Below are 16,729 nucleotides of genomic sequence, written 5' to 3'. Positions count from 1 at the left end.
CTGTCTCTCTCTCTCTTTATCTTTCTATTTCTCTTTCTCTTTCTCTTTCTCTCGTCTCTTGGCGAATATTAAAAGTCGCGTAGAGAGAGTTTGTGACGTTAATACATACACAAACACATACATACACGCACACACAAACGAATACAACAGTATTATGATTAATAATATATGAACATTTTCTAAATTATTGATGAAATCTTTTGCGTTTTCAAATAATATATGTTTTCATTCCGGCGATTTAAATAATTAAGTTAAGTCCATCATTATCATCATCGTATTACACATATATAGAATACATATATATATATATATATATACATATTTATATATATATAATCGTATTCATTTCTCGACGTTAAGGATTAGATTTGTGTAGCATTTTATATTGGGTTATAGCGACATTATATACATACATAGAAATCTTAGCATCGAGATTTTGATTGCGAAAATGAATCGCATCGATACGAAGAATATCCGATTATATCGGGCGATTACTTTGAAAATGCACGTCATGAAGGAGCATACCGTTTTGTAGAATATATTTGATTAAATTTTTCAATGTAGAGTTTGATATCTGATAAGGATGGTTACCAAGAAAAGAAAAAAGGAAAAAGAAAGAAAACGATTGCAAAAGTACAGAAAATGTTGGACGAAGAGAAGATAATTATTGGTAGAAAATAGAAAGAAAAAGAAAAAAGTTGTAAATACGATGACTTTAATTTATCATCGCATACAATTGTATTTAAAAAATTAACGATTATTTAATATATTGCAGATATAAATGGTAAATGCAAGAAAAAGAAATTGTCTTAGTTTTCTTCACGTACGAAAAGTATTTATCCTTCGAGTATTATAATTATTTATTTCTACGTACGTATCTATAATCTGATTAATTAGACTGAATAGAAGAAAAAGCGATGTAGAATATTTATCCGAGTATTTCTCTCAAATTTGACGAAAGGCGGCGATGCAAAGAAATTGTATTGCAATTAACAAATTAGAATCTTTAGAGAAAATTTGAATTTTGCAAGTAGTATCTTTGTATTATGAAATATACTCTATCAAAAATGAATCATAATAATCTTGTATATGTATACTTTTATTTTTTACTTTTAGATTAGAAAAAATCCGATAGTTCATTATTTTATTCGATCTAGAGAAAAACAAGAGAGGAAGAGAAAGAGAGAGAGAGAGAGAGAGAGAGAGAGAGAATTGATAAAATAACATGGAGTATTTCTATCGAACTTATTGTTAGTTATACATATGAAAACATTTCTTTACCTTCGGCAATTGAATTCAACTTCATTTTCCGCCATTCCAAAGTAGTCGAGTACCACCAATCGCGTTCGCCCGTCGTCCGTCATCCAATCACGTTCGCGAATCCGTTACCTCCAGTAGGTAAAAGTAAATGTAAATATCGTTCGGAATATATATAATTTTGAAAAACAAGTGGATAATAAAACGCGAGAATAAACATGAGTTAAGGGAAATCATTAAATATTAGTACGATCGAACGATATTCTCTCTCAGAAAAACAAGTTTGAAATATCGAGAGTGGGGATAAGAGAAAGAAAGAGAGAAGGAAAGAAGGGTGGGGAGGTACGTAAGTAAACGAGCTTGTCTTTGTCGCACCGCCATAATGGCGCACAGGCGCACAGCGCATTCTCACGGTGCGCCGTGGTACGAGAACGGCGCATCAATGGGCGGCCAGAGGGTAAGATGGCGGATCGTGATTCGGAGGTGCAGGAGGAGGAAAAAGAAGTGCAGCAGCGGCAGCGACAGAAGCAGGAGCAGCGCCGAACGAGATCTGAGGTTAAGGAGGACGGCATTCGCGGAATGAACGCGAGCGTCCATCCTATAAACGATACGACGAGTGTGATGACCACGACGATAATGGCGTCGACAACGAGTACGACCACGGCGACGGCGACGACAACGACGACGAATACGACCGCGGTGAATACTGTGATCAACAATGGTCGAGTGCCGCAACATAATCTTGTCAATCAACAACAACAACAACAACAACAACAACAACAAATGAATAATCCGAATGTTGGACAAGGACCGAGATGTGTTACCATCTACAAAACGGAGACTGGCTTTGGGTTCAACGTTCGAGGTCAGGTCAGCGAGGGTGGACAATTGAGAAGTATCAACGGCGAGCTTTACGCACCCTTGCAACACGTCAGTGCTGTTTTACCCCGAGGTGCCGCAGAAAAGGCCGGCGTTCGCAAGGGTGATCGAATACTCGAGGTGTGAGTACTCATTTCTCTTTCTTATTATTTCTTTAGTCCTGCCTCTTCTATTTCTCTTTTTTTCTTTATTACTTTCTTAAAACTTACTCTTAAAAAAATCGAATATTTTCGTCGTTCCTTCAAATCTATATTAAAACAAAATGCGATCGTAACGTGCGCTTTCAAATCTACCAGAATTTGCACTTTTTAAAGTTAGAAGATTTCACGAAGGAATCCAAAGCGCGATCGAACGGCGCGCGTGTTTGTGCCTTTCTCTCTCTCTCTCTCTCTTTCTCTTTCTCTTTCTGCATTTTATCTCGTTTGCGGGACTTAACGATCGACCGACAACGAACGACGCGAAACTTTAGCCCGAAATGGCCCATTGCGAGTGAACGAGAGTGGAAAAGAGAAATAAGACGGAGAGAGACAGAGAGAGGCAGAAAACTCTTCTTTGTGAAGCAAGCTATAGAGTAGTTTCCTTGAAAGATAAAAAGAGAGAAAGAGAAAGAAAGAGGGAGAGAGAGTGAGAGAGAGAGAGAGAGAGAGAGAAAGAGTGAGAGTAGCGATCGAAAACGGGTTGCAAGAGTCGTCCCTGTTACTCTCAAGCCGGTGTTCAATCGTTCTTCAATGTCGCTCTCGGAAATTGATCCTTCTTTGTCGTTACATTCTTTCTTTTTCTCTCTGTCTTTCTCTTTGCATTTTCTTCCCCTCTTTTTAACCTGTTTTTCCCGAATGTAATTGTGTCGATTCGAATCAAATGAAAGTTTTAGAACTAAGTTAAAGAAAATGAGTGAAAGAAACGTCCCGTGACTCTAAAGGACAATCTTTTGTGTTACTATACATTCTCAATTGATATTTGTTCTCTTGGCCGGAAGCCAAAAAAGTGACCGTGGAATTTTTTCGGCATTTATTTGGACTACCGGTCGCTTTTGCTTATAATGGCATTGTGTTATTATATAATGTCTAAATGTTATTAGACGTTTTATATATGTTTATTATGTAACCGTCCATAAGGCGCAAAAGAAAAAGGGCGAGATTATTATGTAAAGCTTGTAACTTTTTTTATTCGATTTCGATCATAAGAGTGAGATTTTATAATATATATATATATATTTAAAGAAAAAGAAACAAACAAAAAAAAAATAGAAAAAAAAGAGAAAAGTAAAAAAGAAAAAAATCGAATAAAAATGACGATTATTTGAAAGAGATTTGCCGCCATAAATAAGCGCCAAATTTGAATGACTGACCTAGCGATTTCTTGTTTTCTTTTTATTTTTGTTTTCTTTTCTTTTTTTGGAAAGCATGAAATGGGATTAACGGATAGTTGGTTCATTTTTCATTTCATTGACAAATTTTTAACAAACGCGGTATCAACGTGTAAAATGAGAATCTCCTCCCACTGTTACGGGTTACGCAGTATCAAATCTGTATCGAATATCGCTGACGAGCGAGCCATGATAGGCGGGACTTGTCAGCCTTACACTTATATTCTCGTTTAGTTCAGTTTAGTTTTGTTTCGTCTTTATTGCGGAAAAATTAATAGTCTTCCATTGATGAGAAACATATCAAAATGAAAATTTCGAGCATTCGAATTGGTTGGGAATTGATTATTTTTTTTGTGATTTAAATATCCCCTCTTGCAAAGTTTAATTAATTATTAATTTAGCACACTGTATTCTTCTTAAAACAATTAAGTTCTATTGGATTTTCCTCTAGTTTTATAATTTCACAAAAACAATTTATCGCATTATTAAAATTCGATTTATTATTTGGAGAGAATTTATTACGGTGTCCTTGTATAATCAATATTTTATCGTAACTGTTTAACTTAAACATAAGAAACTTAGAATAATCTATGACATACTTTTAGTAATCAGGTTAATATAATTTTTGTCTTTTTTAAAAAATTGATCTAACTCTCAAATACACTTGATTTGATAACGTGATTAATTTTACTAATATTGTACGATCACTTTCATTTTAATTTACTTAATTAATTTACTCTGTAAACGATCAACAAAATACAAATTTGCATATAATCATAACGTAATAAATTTTATTAACACAGGATGTATAAAAACTTCCATGTCAATAATATTTTTTCGAAACTTCTTAGACTAAATTTTTTTCTTCAGGTTGTAAACCTGCAAGCTCAACTTCTGAAACTATAAATCTAACTATAAATTTAAAAAGTTTCGGAAATTAGTAATTGATTTTTTAAATTACTTAAAAACTTTTAACTCGTTCTTTATAATCATATTGATTCAAAGAAATAAATTAATCTTGTAATGTGCAACCACAAATTTATCCTACTCTCATAGGTCATATTTCATCTTTATATATATATATATATATATATATATATATACATATACATATATATATATATATATGTATATAGATGGAGAATTCCTCTAAGAACGATCATCAATGCTAACCGTAAACGAGCTTAGGGACATCAAATTTTTCCTATGTACGACCTCGAACAAATGGCAACAAAAAGAACGCGTTAAAAATCTACGTATCGACTAATCGATCCTAACGACACGGACAATCAAAGGGAATTTTGCGATCCGTTCTATGCAGGCGAGGGGTTAACAGACTTCATCATCCTGTTCGTTGATCTTATCTCTCTTGTCGTTTCAACGACGCTGATCCCCTTTAATCTTTTTCGTTCGTCCTCGAGTTCGTACTCAACGATATCGCAATTTCTCGCTTTGTCGGTCTTACGAAGTAATATTGAAAGTCTCTTTTTTTTTTTCGTATATTTCATATACGTATACGTATACAGAGTGTTTCATTTAACACGAAAATATGAAATATTTCTTTTGTTTTTTTTATTATATGATTAAAAATTGAAATTCTGATTGACATGGAATTCAGTTCAAGCACATTATTCTTTTGAGAATTCAAGATCATCGATGATTTTTTCATAATCGATCCATCATGATATTATAGTTTATAAAAATACAAATATAACAATGTATTTATATATAAATTTGTGTATGTTACATAATAAATTTCTTGTAATAATATGAACACGAGAAATGATAATGATTTTTCCAGTTTAGATATAATTAGCTAATCATGAGGAGTCAAAACAAGAAAAGACTTGAATAGTTTTCAAGCTGTGGGAAATAAAAATAATAAAAAAATTTAGGAAATACGAAGAATGTACAAAAAAATTTTGAAAAACGATTCCAGCCCATTAAGTTATCTATCGATAAAAAGAAATTGTTCCTCACGAGAACTCGATGTTATCTACATAATTACGACGTTTTATTAAAATTAGAATATATTTTTAGATTAGAAATGCAGTACAATGATTAAACGAGAGTATATAGTACAGGGTGGTTCAAAAGTCTCTAGATGGACAAGTTCTTAGATGATTTTAAAAATTAATTACTTTTCTTCGAGACTTTAGATTTGTACTTAGGCTTATACCTTTCATAAGTTGTGAAGAGTTTTATAATCTGAAAAAAATCGGCTTAAAAAGTCTCGAATAATTTTTTGTTAACTTGTATATTCGAATAAATGACAATTTTTCGAATAAAATCAACGTAGCAAGGTTCGTCTAACATAAGATCGATCCAAGTCTCGAGGATATTATTCGACGTGGGACGCAGTCACGCGCTTAGTTACCGTTACCCCCCTTTAAATCCAGTCCAAGTTCTCGGTAGGCTTCCACGTGTGCAATTTGTTAACAGCATAAATTTGTTAACTGAACAATTAATTTATCGACGAAATATATGGCTTTGAAATAAATATGAAATAAAAAAATTTGAATTAAAAAATGGCACTTTTATTATCAAAGCTGGCCGAGATTAATCTGATTATCGAACGTCGCTGATATTCTCGCTTTTAAGTAAGCTAATGAATAATAAAACTATTCTCAGGCTATTTAAAATTCAATAATTTTTTATAGGCTGAACAAAGAGCTCGAACCATGTATTAGATGTATTAATATCAGTCTAGTATATAGAGAATTAAAAAAGAGAAATGATTTTTTTGAAGTTAGAAATATAAAGAGAACACTTTAACATTTTTTATTAAAATAGTTAAAACGAAAAAATCAACGTGTATGTATTAACGTGTGTGTACATATAATATATAAACGTGTTCATATTTCATTTACAAACTGCATAAAAAATTTTGTAGAAGCTTTATTTAATTATTTCAATAAAATGCACTTATTTTTTTTTATAATTAATTAAAACATTTTTTTTTATGTATTATATAAAAAACTTGTTTGTAAAATAAATACATATATATACATGCAATTACAACCTGCATATATATATATATATCAACAAATAGCACAATTATTTTGTTCACATTTATTCATATTTATTCAAAAACTTAGAATTCTTTATCAAGTCAATAAGAAACTTGTTTGTACCATGCACATTTTTAATGATGTAAAACAAATATATTCCTATATATTCACATATCTCGCATATAATCATACATGCATAGATACGTACATACTATACTTTTAACTTGTTTTTTGTTTTTTTTTATTTTTTATTTTCATTTACCTTATATTCTTGCATCGAGATAGAAGATAATAAAAGAAAAGAAGAAGCTATGATAAAGAGAGAAAAATAAAAATAGGAGAGAAGAATTTCTTCTTTTTGGTAGAATTTCAATTCTCTCTCTCTCTTTTTCTCTCTCTCTCTCTCTGCGCCCTTTTTTCCTTCTTTCTGTTTATTTTTTGTCCTTTTTAAATCTCGTTCGTTCCGCGTAGTTTAGAAATCGAATCCATTCGATCTGATGAGCGAATATTAACCGCGAACTAAACGAGTCCCGTGGTATCCCGTTACTCTCACACTCGCTGAAATATAATTGTTTCTCTCCTTGTGGTCTACACGCTCTGACGTGATCCTGTCGTATCTTATTAATAGCAATCGATATTTATTATTAATAGCGATCGAACGTGCTCGATCGAGCACCACGTGTGTATGTGTGCGCGCGTGCACGTGTGTGTACGTGCCTTTTGTCTCTTCTTAATTAGAGGATTTTTTGACGAGCCGTCTGACGTTATAAAAATATAATCATCTATGCGATGGATTTAAAGCGGATAATACGGATACTTATTTTCCATAGGATCATTTAAGTAATATGTTCGAGAAATTAATTAACATACATGTATACATACTTCTAAGATGAATAAATGCAATTAAAGAAATATTAGATAAGAATATATAACTTTCTTTCCAACACTATGACTGACTTTAAGTTACATAGTGACTTTTAAGTTACACGTATATCTTTATTTTTTAAGTTTTATTTCGTTGTAAGTTAAAAAATTTTCTACATTTTTTTAATATAGGTTATATTTAAGATAGTATAATTACTTATATACTAGTATACAGTATACTAATGTAGTATAAGTAATTATAATATACTTAATATAATGTAAATTAGATGTAACTTATACTTCAAAGACACGTAGAATAATTTATAAAAATAGAAAACTTTATTAATTTATACTAATATTATTATTAGTATTGTATAATTCTACTAATACTAATATAATTACTAGTATTATTAATTAATTAAAAAACTTTCACGTATTATATAATTTTCTTCTAAAAGCAATAAGAAATTGGCTTATAAAGAACGAACAAAATTAATAACGAAAAATTTCTCGTATCGCCAACATGGGAATAAATATTAGATCATTTAAGATACGATGTTAATCGCTATTATATATTTTAAATTCTAGTACGATCGATGATCATCCAGTATTGTTCGATTAAATTTTTATGTCATTTACTTGTTAACTCGTCCTTGTCATATAATGATACATAATTTTTTTAATCTATTTGATAACATTTTTCTTCAAGTATAAACATAAATACACAATTGTTAAAATTAATGATAGAAATCGTATAAAACTAAAGATAAAAACTTACGACAAAAATTAATTCCCTCTATGACGAGTAATGAGAAAAATGATAATTACATACTATTTCATTAATGTATTCATTAATATGTTATCATTGATATCAGACCAATAAGGAAGAGGGTCAAGGAAGTTATCGTTTATGATTATCAATTATTTGTAAATGTTCGCTTTATTTTCCCTGAGATAATTTGTTAAAAAATACGAAAATATTCGATATCGTGTTATCGGTAGGAATATAATCTTCGAAAGAGTTATCTCGTTGGTGGGTGAACGATTGTACGTGAGGTCGACGTTTGAGCAATCGTTTCTGAACATACGGAATGTTAACTTCATGTAGTGCGTGTCTCTTTCAGAAACTTTGTAACGATGACCTGAATTAACGATGAAATTTGTGTAATACGTGTGTTAACCCTCTATAACATCTATATAAGTGTGTAACTATACAAGCGTGTAACTTTCAACTAACACATTTATATATCTGTATTTTGTAAGTTTCATTTTATTTGATCATATAAGAAAATTCATTCTTAATTTGTATCCAAAGAGTTTTTTTTGGAACTTAAGTATAAATTATAATATACTATAGTACATTAAATATTGTATTATATTCAAGTATAAGTTGTAATATACTATACTGCATAATATTATATAATATGTTATACTTAGTATAGTATAAAAATTACACTTATATATATCAATGCTATATTGATATACTATAAATCTATATATCTATATATAATACTAAACTGTGTAATATATTATATTAAATTATATGATGTGATCTACCTATCTATCTAAAGTAATGTAGTAATATATATATTTATATATCGCAAAAGTATAATTGATTTATTTGTACGAAAGAAAATTCAGTTATGGAGGGTTCAAAACAATAAGTTTTTTCGACGATATGATAAACACAAATATTTGCTCAATTTCTTTCTCGTTTCTTCACGTAATTTATGCTTTTGATTTGTTTATTTTTCCCTTTCAATCTTCGTTTACTTACAAAAGTCAATAACCATACTACTCGAGTAATCAAGAGTGTCGTTAAACCAAGCGATAGTTGCTAATATACAACTTTGGACGTTGGAGTTTCTCGCATGAAAGAGAAAGAACGAGGAGAGTGTCGTGCCTCCCAAAGCAACCAATCCTGGTTGTCCTTTCACTATTGGAATTCAAAGCTTGTTTAACAAGGCCGATCACCCATATGTCCTGTGTGTTTGTTCATTCTTGAAACGTATGAATCGAAGGAAGAAACGTTGCCAATCGCGTTGTGTTTTGCCTGGAAGTGACTCGCAAGAATAAAGAAAATTTGAAGAGACGTTTTTTTTTTTTTTCTGAAAGAAGATAATTCTCGAAGTTAAACGAACGACGTATCTTGAAAAAGGAAAAAAAAAAATAAAAAGGAAAGAAAAAAAAAATAATAATGTTAACGTGTTACATGACGGCGGTGCAGTGCGAATGGTTGGAGATTCGTAAGAGACGACACGCGAACTTGTTGTATCCCGAAATCCAATTAAAAGACTCGCCCAAGGCCCGGTAAGAAGGCCGTAGGAAAAGTTAGCAGGCTGGTAACGAACGACTCTCTTTCTCTTTTTCGCTCTCTCTTATTTTCTTGTTTTTTTTTTTCTTTCTCTTTAGCAACAACGTGAACGTCGAGGGTGCCACTCACAAGCAGGTCGTCGACTTGATAAAGTCTGGTGGTGACGTACTGACGTTGACGGTGATATCCGTGACACCACAAGAAGCTGAAAGGCTAGAACCTTGTGAGGATCTAAGGTAAAAAGTGATATTTGTTATTTCCTTTAACAAAAGTTACTTATCCATGCAAAACGTATCCCCTGATCTTCTATTTAATTTCGCATTCTAGCTATCCACCGATAGACTATAGCGAGAAACGATCCTTACCCATTAGTGTACCGGATTACCATGTCCGTGAAAGGAAACACGAACGTTACGTTGTTTTCAATGTACACATGGCTGGAAGGCATTTGTGTTCTAGACGTTATCGTGAATTCGCTGCCCTTCATATGGCCCTGAAAAAGGAATTTATTGGATTTAATTTTCCGAAGTTACCTGGAAAATGGCCTTTTCAGTAAGCTCTTCGTTTCGAAGATTTCACTTTATTCCTAATACCTGTTCTATCTTTCTACCTTTTCTATCTGTATTAATGTTTTGACAGATTGACGGAACAGCAATTGGATGCCAGAAGACGAGGTTTGGAACAGTATCTTGAAAAAATCTGTGCCGTACGTGTAATTGCCGAGAGCGATGCTATGCAAGAATTTCTAACCGATAAGTTAGACGAGGACGGTGACCAAGGTCCAGCGGTTGACCTAAAGGTTCTCTTACCTGATCGCGAGGTCGTTACCGTGACGGTCGTGAAAGCTGCTTTGGTCAAGGACGTCTACGATGCGGTGTGTAGTAGAGTCGGACTTGATTCGGAAACCGCCAAGTATTTTTACCTCTTCGAGATAGTCGAGTACAATTTCGAGAGGAAACTTCAACCTCACGAGCACCCGCACACACTTTATATTCAGAATTATTCGACGGCGAGTGCGACGTGCCTAGCGATAAGGAGGTGGTTGTTCAATGTAAATAGGTCTCTTAGCGAGCAGGCCCTGACGTGGATCTTTTGGCAGACCGTTGACGAGGTCAACAGGGGACACATTAGCGCTGGCGAGCGATTGTATCAGTTGAAAGCCCTTCAGGATGCATCTAGAAAGCACGAGGTAATAACGAGTATACCGATGAATAATGAATTACGATGGATATCTCTTTACAGTTTTATACGAATTATATGATGTATATTTAATATAAAGAAACCCTTTTATACGTTTTATAGTATTTAAAATTGGCGAGAGAGTTGAGCGGATACGGCGATATCGTCTTTCCACATTGCGCTTGCGACTCCAGGAAGGAAGGACACGTTGTCGCAGCGGTTGGCATGGCAGCATTCAAATTACATGCAGCGAAAGAGGATGGTACCTTAGAATCTCAAGTAGTCGAATTTCAATGGAACACCATAACCAGATGGGAGGTAGACGATGAAGGCATGGCCTTTTGCTTTCAATATACTCGACAAGATAATAGGCCGCCACGTTGGTTGAAAGTTTTCACACCTTATGTAAGTTTCTTCTAGTCGAACCGAACTATTCACGGAAGTGTGACTCGACAGGTATCTTTGCTCGTTCGTTCATCGCGATCTAATTATTCTGATATTTTCTTTTTCGCAGTATACCTTCTTGTCTGATTGCTTCGATCGAATAGCAGAAGAGGCGAAGTGGGACGATCCCGGAGAATGACGCAGTATTCGTCGTTAATACGTTTCTTCTTTTCTTTTTTCTTTTTCTTTTTTCATTTTTTATTCTTTCATCTTTAAATACCGATCATTTATAATAACGATCAACTCGCATTGATCTTCGTAATCTGGCCATTTGGTAGGATTATTGTTATAACTTAATCAGTGCGATTGAACGAAGTATCGTTTATCATATCAACAATGTCGCGCTTTTCTCACGTTCACTTTAGAATGATATATTCGTTTTATTAATACGAATCTTATAAACATGTCATTACATATATTTTCATATATGATACACGTAATAATATAACGTTCCAACGTTATAATATCTTCTTTTGTTGCTTTTCTTTTTGCAATAGTATATTAGAAGAAATTATAAAGAATCATATAATTTCAGAATAGTATTTACTTATTATTTCTTACTCTTTCTTTTTTTGTGTGCTTTCTTTTTTTATATTTTCGTTTTTTTTCTTCTTCTTTCTTTTTTTATGTAAGATCTGTTATCTTACCTCACTTTATCTATACTGTCGCGTTAATAATAGAATACAAAGGAATTATATAAGACGACGTCGGGTAAGAAATGAAAGAATATGAGAGATCGTATAAATAACGCCTAGTGTCGGTATATAATTTGGCCTATAAGTTATTTCCTAGAACGTGTAATTCGATTTCTCGTTTCAGAAACAATCGAATTATAAATTGTTCCTTCTTATTAGCCTAATATACATATAAATATATACATACATGCATACATACATACATACATATATATATATATATATATATATATATATACATATTATTCTCTCTTTAAATTTCTTTTACGAAAGCTTACCATATTCTTCGTTGACTTAATAAACAAAGTATTATGTGCTTCGTTCGAGTTTACACCTCCTTGTACTATCTCTCAAATTTCAATGTGCTTTTATTAAAATTTCTACGCTTATTGAAAGCTTATTGAAATCTTTGAGATATTCCACTTGAAGTCTCTTCAAAGATCGAAAATGTTGGAAGGCTATTAATTAACATTTTCAATTTGTATTATATATTATTCCATTACTCGTTCGTGATCACCTTGTATACGTTAAAAAAAGAAAATGAAATGAAATGTAATGTAATGTAATGTAATGTAATGTAATGTAATGTAATGAAATATTTGCAACGGATGATGTGTGTTTTGAAAAGTCAAGAGATTCACAATTTATTGTATCTATAGATGCCTATTTTTTTAAATTAATGAATTATTAATACGTTCTACGCGTTTAGAGTAAATCTCTGAATTATTATAAAATTATTACGTTGTAAAATTAATTGAAAACATAGAAAAGAAAGAGAGTAATGGAGCACGCCTGACATAAAACAAGGTACATATTTTCCCCAGTACTTCGGTGATTAACAATACTCATTAAATAGTACTACTGATAAGAAGAGTTGCTAAATAATAATAGTAATAATAATAATAATAATAATAATAATAATAATAATAAAAATAATAGTTATATTAATAATGATGATGATAATAAGAGAATTAAGAATTATATATGTGTATATATATATATATATATATATATATATATATATATATATTCAATATGAGGAATATTATTCTCGGCGAAAGGTCAACTTTTAGAAGCACCTTCGTCATGTCACGACGTAAATACGAACGATAAACTTTTTAAAATCTTTTCTCTCTTTTTTTTTTTTTTTTGTTGATTTTTATGGACTATTAATTTGTGCATCATTGTACAGTTTCATACAATAATGTTTTTCATTCATATTTCGTTGTATTGTTGCAAACGTTTCTCGTTCGAGTATAATCTTGACTATAGTATATGTAAAATAAAGAAGTGAACACACATTATATACATATAAATACACATACATGTACACGTTACATATAACACGTACGCTTATGAATACACCCATACATACATATATACATAAATAATTGTCGTTAATGTTTTTAAACTTTATGCAGAATGCATCGCGTGAATGAAAGAAGAAATGTAGAATTGAGCGATGTGAAATTTTGTTAGACTATACATACACGTTTTCGAGAGTATAGTAACAATAATGTTAATAGTTATAAGTAGATAAATATATCAATGTAAATGAAAAGAAAAAAGGAGAACGCAGAAATATACGAGTAATTATAGTTGTAGCTATGTCAGTTGATTATGCGATAATGATGATGATGATGTGGTGATCGTCATCACCACCATATATACACACACATATATATATATACATATATGTGTATATGTATATAGTATATTCGGTTTTTGTAAGTATACATACACGGTATTATTTCATAGACTTAATGTATAATAATTTCTTGTAACATTATTCATTTGAAAAAATTTCAATTTATACCTTTAACGGACTATGTGATAATTCTGTGTATATGTACACACACACGCGCGCGCGCGCGCACACACACACACACCATATATATACACAGAATTATCACATAGTCCGTTAAAGATACAAGTACACATGCATAGATATATACAAAATATATATATGTACATACTTAAACCGAATATACTGTAAATACACATATACGCGTATGTACCTATTATTTGCAAAATGGGATAGATAGAGAATAATTTTCAAAACTTATATTGTAAAACTTATGAAAATTATATAGGAAGTATATGTAAAAAAAAAGTACACTATTGATCGTTCGACGAATATCGTCAAAAAAGAACAAAAGAACAGAAATTGAAAAGTATTCAGATGATAAGTCTACAACGAGAACGAACAGTCCTTTCGTATATTTATCACATTCCATTATCTTTTTTTTTTTTTTTTAATAGCTTGTTATATTCGTTACAATAAAATTATGCCGCGCGTGCGAATTATTTGACTAACACGTCCTTAATATTTATGATCTGAACGTTGTTTCCATGAGGCCATGAGAGAGAGAGAGAGAGAGAGAGAGAGAGAGAGAGAGAGAGAGAGAGAGAGAAATCTATCGTTTGATTGATCTATATATACTGGTATTTATCTGCTGTCATTTAACTCGAGATAATTCTAAACGAATTAGCAGCATACTGTTTATATGCCGTCGATAAATTAGCAGCAAGCTTACAGAAGCAAAGGAACCGTAAGACTAATTTATTACAAGAATTCGTCCAAATGAACAGCCAAGTTATTTAGTGGAATCTCTGACGAGAATTAAATAACGAAGGAAAAGAAAGAAAGAAAGGAAGAAAAAAAGAATGGAAGAGATTAACAAAATTAGTTAGTACATCGCACACACACACACACACACACACACACATATATATATATATATATATATATATGATATACAAGAAATAGAGAGAGATACGTGTTTCCGAAGAAAAGATTCCTTTCTTTCGTTACTCTGATATTCATTGTTATCAATTACATATTGTATTTGTTATCACATCGGTAACACGTAATCCAATTTGCTTCAATAAAAATTAGGAGAAAATAAACAAAAAATAAAAAAGAATAAAAGTGCGAAACTGGAACGAATTGCAATTTGTCGAGAGGGAAAAGAAGACAAACGACGGGACAACTATATTAGGTAGCATAATAAAAATGATAATGATAATAATAATAATAATAATAATAATAATAATAATAATAATAATAATAATAATGATAGTAATAAAATAAAATAATAATAGTAGTAATAATAATAATAATAATAATAATAATAATAATAATAATAATAATAATTTTCATTATCGTTATTGTACAGCGAAGTCATATCATTACGGTTAATCGTTTAGAAGTTAATAATTAACAAACTAATTAATTAATTGTAGACCGTGATAAAAGTATGCTCCGGATTTGTCGGAAGAATTATTATCAATTTTTTCAGATTTTTTTTCAGTCGAATAGGAAAGAAAAAAAAAAGATTCTAATATTTCGTGTCTAGTTAAGGTAAATTATTTTTTTCTTCTTTAAATTCTGTTTTTTCTTTTTTTGTTTACTCGAATGATCCTGTTGCAAAAATAGAGAGAGAGAGAGAGAGAGAGAGAGAGAGAGAGAGAGAGAGAGAGAGAGAGAGAGAGAGAGAGAGAGAGAGAGAGAGAAATAAAAAGTACGCTAATAAAAATGTATTGTTTTTCGTGTTTCGTTCTTTTTTCTATTTTCTGAACTATAATAATCCTAATCTCCTGTCATAATCCTGATAGATACAAATACACAGGAACATGTTGCAAGGCGGATGTAATACAATGGTTCTCGTGACAAGCTTGTATAAGCAAAAAATTACTTTAATTCGAGGGAAATTCACGTGCACACACTCACATACTCAAATTCACTTAAAAGAAAATAATTCACAAATGGGCAAAAATTTTAATGAATTTTTAGATCGTTCTTCTGATTAGATTGAAAAGAAAAAAAAAAAGAAAATAATAAATAAGTAGAAGTAGAAAGATAAGACAAAATTCTGAATATATTACTTGGTCGTGTTTTTAAAACAAATAAATAAATATAACTATAAGAAGATGATAAACAAAGAGAAAAGAATGTTGTTTTTATTGAAAATCTTAAAATATTGTTCTCCTTTTTAATCTGAAGATTCTATACACCCCCGTACAAATATGTGTGTTTTCTTCTCTCTCCTTCTTATTTTTTTCAAGAGGAAAATGAGATTTACTTCTTTCAGAGATCTCACAAGTCCATTTGGTGGGAGCAACATTATCGCTTTGGACTTGTAAGAGTTTCACACGTATTTGAAATATATATATATATATATATTTGTATGTATATTTATATGTATGATGTATATATGTATATATATGTACACACATAGAAACGGACCACTTATAAGGTACGAAACCAAATGCAGACAATCTCAGAAAATACGTGTACATATATATGTGTATTGTTTAATGATCGCGTGAGTTACGTTTGCGAATGTATACTGCTCGACATATGTGTGCATGTGTATGTATATATATATATATATATATATGAGGAAGACACTTACTATATATATATATATATATGAGGAAGACATTATATATATATATGTTTTACTGATACACGCTGGATGCTCTAAGAAGATATCGCTAAGTGGTTACCGATATACGGAACGGAAGATCAGTCTACAACCACCTGTCCCAGAAGATGGAAGTTCTTCTAATCTAATTGCACTTTACATTTTTTTCTTAAGTTTACTGTAAAAATAGTTGAAATAATTTTTATGTCTAATCGATAATTGAAGAAGAAGAGAAACAAGAAGAAGAAGAAAAAAAAACAAAAAGAAGAAGACGAAGAAGAAGGAAACGG

General features: G+C 31.2%; 1 protein-coding gene across 1 annotated transcript; it reads left to right on the top strand.

Moving 5' to 3' along the window:
* On the top strand, positions 1 to 13,613 carry LOC122630666 (sorting nexin-27). The gene is made up of 6 exons (XM_043815436.1): positions 1 to 2,258; positions 9,790 to 9,927; positions 10,019 to 10,243; positions 10,331 to 10,880; positions 10,994 to 11,275; positions 11,385 to 13,613. Exons 1-6 carry the CDS (start codon positions 1,720 to 1,722, stop codon positions 11,451 to 11,453), a joined length of 1,803 nt encoding a protein of 600 aa, XP_043671371.1. The 5' UTR covers positions 1 to 1,719; the 3' UTR covers positions 11,454 to 13,613.
* Positions 13,614 to 16,729: the final 3,116 nt, after the last annotated feature.

The sequence above is a fragment of the Vespula pensylvanica genome, chromosome 1, assembly GCF_014466175.1.
Source record: "Vespula pensylvanica isolate Volc-1 chromosome 1, ASM1446617v1, whole genome shotgun sequence".
Lineage (NCBI taxonomy): Eukaryota > Metazoa > Arthropoda > Insecta > Hymenoptera > Vespidae > Vespula > Vespula pensylvanica.
Note: the sequence above shows the minus strand (reverse complement) of the source record. Positions and strands in the feature narration are given on the sequence as shown.

What these genes read in the sequence shown, in the direction of transcription:
- LOC122630666 (XM_043815436.1), top strand. Translation starts at nt 1,720, where the DNA reads ATGGCGGATCGTGATTCGGAGGTGCAGGAGGAGGAAAAAGAAGTGCAG. An exon ending in GAACCTTGTGAGGATCTAAG is followed by an intron (nt 9,928 to 10,018) that starts GTAAAAAGTGAT and finishes TTCGCATTCTAG; the next exon opens with CTATCCACCGATAGACTATA. An exon ending in ATGCATCTAGAAAGCACGAG is followed by an intron (nt 10,881 to 10,993) that starts GTAATAACGAGT and finishes TACGTTTTATAG; the next exon opens with TATTTAAAATTGGCGAGAGA.